Consider the following 4,730-nt stretch of genomic DNA (forward strand, 5'->3'; position numbering starts at 1 on the left):
CAGGGCTCAGGTGAGGGGTTCATGGCTCAGGTGAGGGATTCAGGGCTCAGGTGAGGGGTTCAGGCTCAGGGGAGGGTCAATGGCTCAGGTGAGAGTGCAGAGCCATTACTGTGTTGGCTCTTTTTAAAGGAACAATTTATGGGAGCTAGTCATTGTGCACCCCAGTAGATGCAGGCCCCTGGGCTCTGTCACATTGACAGAGACACTAGCATCCAGTCCTGTAGTTTGAGGGTGAAAGGGGGTGACAAGGTAGGTACAGTATACAGCCCCACTTTAGAGAATCTTGAATAGTGGGAGGGGAAGAGTGAGAATGCTCAGAAGAAGGGGGTTTTGTTGTTTTGAAGAGTGGAGATTTGTACCTACCTTTAGGGGCCAGAGAAAGTGAAGTTGAGAGGTAGGCAGCGAGGCCAAGGAAGGAGTACCGCATTTCTGGAGAGGAGGTGGGGTCAGAGCTGCTGTGGGGGTGCAGAAACTTTGGCCTCACTCAGAAGCCAGGCTGGCCAGCAGGAGCAATGACAGTGGGGCATTCATGGGGTCCCACTTTCCTATCACCTCATTTGACCTTGAGAAGGCCCCCAGGGGTGAGTGGGTGATGTTCATCTGATTTTACAGATGGAATTTCACCCAGAACATGAGGACTGTGAGGGAATTGAGGTTCTGAGCCTCAGCTGGGTGCACTGCGCAGCCCTCCCCATCCTCCCCATGCAATTTATTTCCGTGTCCGTAGAAGGGGATATACTGGAAGCTGAATGAGGTAGCAAAGACCTTTATTTCAAGCCCTGGTTGTCTTTCCTGACCAGGGCTTCTAGCCTCCCCCAACTTTGCTTCAGGATTCCATGCATCACATTGGCTTTTAGAGGCCTTTGGTGTGGTTTGAGAATCGAACCTTTTGGACGTGGGTTGTGGTTTTGTTTGCTGCTCTATTCTTGGCACGTTCCCCTATGCCTGGCATGAAGTAGGCACCGAGCAAATGAATCCCAGTGCCCTGGGGTGGCTGTAGCTGTCAGGATTGCATTCCCAGCCCGAGAGGCAGAATGTGTCTCATTCACAGCATTTCTCCTTGCCCCTTGTGTGTTTGAACAGATATTTCCAGGCCTGATTCTCTCAGATATAAAACCGGCCAAGAGGATGAAGTTCAAGACTGTCTGCTACCTGCTGGTGCAGCTCATGCACTGCCGAAAGATGTTCAAGGCCGAGATCCCCTTCTCCAATGTCATGACCTGCGAGGACGATGACAAGGTAGGAACAGCCAGGGAACCTGCCATGCTGGAGCTGCCAGGGACTGATCTGTCTCCTGCCCTCCCAATATGGACCCCGTGTGATTTGGCTAGATCAGAACTCCCTGTTTACATGTGGATAATCTTGTAAATGCTGCTCAGAGCTGAGCTACTTTTTATTTCCCGCAAAAGTCATTATAGTGTACTTTTTTGCTCCTTGGCATTCTTTGTATTTATCCATAATCTATGTATTTATTTGTGTTTATCCATAAATCCAAGCTAAAATTCCCCATCTGCTGTCTAAATGGCCTCTGAGGGTATTCATTCTGGGCAGATGTGCTGGACCCTCCCTCCTTAGGTGGATGTCACACTAAGCCTGGCCCTACCCACCTGTCATCCTTGCCCCCAGCGTCCAAGCCTATGCCTCATCTGTCTGTGCCTGTGCGGCTTCCTGGCTCCCTCTCTGTGCAGGAGTGCACTGCCTGCAGATGGCCTTCCCCTGTTACTCTCGGTCTGCAGCCCACCCAGGACGTCCAGATGGGCAAAACACTGTCTTCTCAGCAGTCTCCACCTCTGACTCCTCACCCACAGTACCTGATTCCCTACCCCTGGACCCCAGGTTTCCCAGCTTTGCAGCAGGTGCTGTGGGCAGGGCGAGCCTGGAAGCCTGGGCTTTTGCAGTTCCAGTGTCACTCCTTCATCACCATCTGCCCCCCAGACAGGGCTCCCTACTGCCGCTGCCTTATGATGAGTGAAAGCAAGTCAGAAATGGGGAGGAGAATAGCGTCTCCACTGCAGGAGGCATCAAAGGTGGTGACGGGGCACGACAGGCAGGTGGTCTCTGCAGGGATGTCTGCGGTAGTCCCAGTAGGGCGTATGCCTAGGACAAGAGGAATAGGTGCAGTCTGTGTGCACACAGCAGTCCCCACCTGCAGCAGTCACCCTCTGCGGGCATCCAGGCCTGTTACCACTCTCTTCTCTCCCCCTCTGCTACCCGCACCTCCAGACTCAGCCCAGGCCTGCCAGCCTCAGCGTTTGATGGAGCCCAGCCTTGGAGCTAGAGTTAGGCATCAGGTGGGAGAGTGCGTTGTGCCATCTGTGACCTTGGCGCTGCTTTTGTGAGCACACGTGTCCGGAGTTCAGGCGAACGGCTTGCTAAGGCTCTTGGACAGACTGGTACCACCTCAGACTGTCCTCTTCCTCAGGGTCCCTGTTCCCCAGCTGTGCTCATTCAGGGGTATGGGAGCCAGGGCAGCGGGGACTGGCCTCTAGGTGGCGGTGTTGCACAAGGGCCCAGTCTCTGCCAGGAGGGCAGGAGCTGTTAAAGAAAATTATTTGACCAGCTTGGTGGGCTTGGTGGCTCATGCCTGTAATCCCAGCACTTTGGGAGGCTAAGGTGGGTGGATCACAAGGTCAGGAGTTCGAGACCAGCCCGACTAACGTGGTGAAACCCCATCTCTACTAGAAATACAAAAATTAGCCAGGTGTGGTAGCGCGTGCCTGTAGTCCCAGCTACTCCGAAAGCTGAGGCAGGAGAATCGCTTGAACCCAGGAGGTGGAAGTTGCAGTGAGCCAAGATCGTGCCACTGTACTCCAGCCTGGGTGGCATAGTGAGACTCCGTCTCAAAAAAAAAAAAAAATTATTCAATGACACTTGCTAACACAGTAAGACAGTCTGTATGTGGGACCATAGCTATGGCATAGGAACCCCAGCAGTGGCAGTGGAGTTGTGCTATTGAGGGGAGAGGCTGGACTCAGCTCCTAACAGAAGGAGGGTAGTGAGGGTCAGTGGATGGAAAATTTCTGAGAGGAAACATAGGGGTAAGGGGATTCTGGCCAACTGACCTAGCACGATTCTTGCTGAAGACAGGTCTAGGTGATCAGGCCTCCCCTGGGGGCTGGTGGAGGGTGAGGAACCTGATCAGATAGGAGGGGGATAGGATATTGAGGGTGGAGTGTTCCTGCTAAAACTGGATTTTATAAGGAAGTGCACCATTGGGCCTAGGAGAAGTTTCAGAGCCTGGCTGAAATTTGGTCAAGCAGAGAAAATGTGTCAGACCCCACACATCTGATGCCTCTCCTGTAGGTTCAGATCCATCCCTCACTGAGTGGCCTGGACGTCCTCCTGGGGATTTGGTCTCCCACCCTGCAACGGGGGCAACTGTGCACGTAGCTTCAGGTCCTGCCCAACAGCCACTGTCACCAGTGCTGCAAGGATGAGCTCCTGCCATCAGCCCTTACCCCCCAGGGCATTCACGCCAGCTGTTTCTTCTCTCAGCAGTTTCTCCTGATCGTAAACATAATTGATTATGGAAAATATGGAGAAACACAAAAATGCACAAGGGAGAAAATGAAAAGCATTTATCTGCAATCCTACCATCCCACAAAAAAGCTATCATGAACGTTTTGTTCCTTCCAGTTTCTTAAGTGTGTGTGTCTGTATTTTTTAAATAAACTTGATGATACACAGGCAGTTTGGTTGCTCATTGTTTTTTTTTTTTTTTGCTTGCAAATATATCATAAACATTTTCTTATAGTATTAAATACTTATCATAAATATGATTTTTTGGTCCTTATTTTACTTTATAAGTTCTGGGATACAGGTGCAGAACGTGCAGGTTTGTTACGTAGGTATACAGGTGCCATGGTGGTTTGCTGCACCCATCAACCCATCATCTAGGTTTTAAGCCCCGTATGCATTAGGTATTTGTCCTAATGCTCTCCCTTGCCTTTCCCCCCAACCCCTGACAGGCCTCCGTGTGTGATGTTCCCCTCCCTGTGTCCATGTATGCTCATTGTTCAACTTCCACTTGTGAGTGAGAACATGCCGTATTTGGTTTTCTGTTCTTGTGTTAGTTTGCTGAGGATGATGGTTTCCAGCTTCATCCATGCCCCTGCAAAGGACATGAACTCATTCTTTTTTATGGTGGCAAAAAATATGATTTTTAAAAATCATTATATAGATTTCCAGCCTAAAGAGAAACCATTTACTTAACCTCCATTGATATTTAGGTTATTTCTGTTATGTTTAAATGAAGCAAATCGTGGACAGAGCTTTTGGTCATGAAAGCACGTTTACTTCTCTGATGGTTTTGTGTAGTGGAATCCAGAGAGTCAAGTGTCTGCCTGAGTGTGTGCAGCCTGTTAGGGTTGTTATGCTCATCGCCCACTGGGCCCACCAGGTGGGGAACATGACATTGCCTGCCTGAGTCAGCGTGGGACACGCCTCTATTCCAGTTTCCTAATACCTGGCAGCACAGTTGTCTCCTCTAATGGGTACACCCAGAAGCCTCCCAGTTCGGTCTCTCTCTCTTTTTATTGAGTGCTGCTTTTGTTCTTCTCTTCTTAAATATTTAAGCTTGAATTAAAAAATAAAAGCAACATCCACACATGATACAAAAATTAAGTCCTCCAAGATGTTTGCCATTTTGTATTTCCTTCTAGAAAAACAATTTGGGTGTGCACCAGAGATTAATGCAAATAGTTTATCATTTTGTCGTCCATGCTCTTTTC

The 4,730-nt window shown here is 49.7% G+C and overlaps 1 protein-coding gene across 1 annotated transcript in view; it reads left to right on the plus strand.

Moving 5' to 3' along the window:
• The window catches only part of ADCY1 (adenylate cyclase 1 (brain)), a 95,482-nt gene extending 91,794 nt beyond the window's left edge, over nucleotides 1-3,688 (plus strand). Inside the window, exons 8-9 of the mRNA XM_011983278.1 lie at nucleotides 1,084-1,239; nucleotides 3,304-3,688. Coding sequence (XP_011838668.1) covers nucleotides 1,084-1,239; nucleotides 3,304-3,390 — 243 coding nt within the window. The 3' untranslated portion in view covers nucleotides 3,391-3,688. The remainder of the gene's footprint in view (nucleotides 1-1,083; nucleotides 1,240-3,303) is intronic.
• The last annotated feature ends 1,042 nt before the right edge of the window (nucleotides 3,689-4,730 follow it).

This window comes from Mandrillus leucophaeus, unplaced genomic scaffold, assembly GCF_000951045.1.
Source record: "Mandrillus leucophaeus isolate KB7577 unplaced genomic scaffold, Mleu.le_1.0 Scaffold248, whole genome shotgun sequence".
Classification (NCBI taxonomy): domain Eukaryota; kingdom Metazoa; phylum Chordata; class Mammalia; order Primates; family Cercopithecidae; genus Mandrillus; species Mandrillus leucophaeus.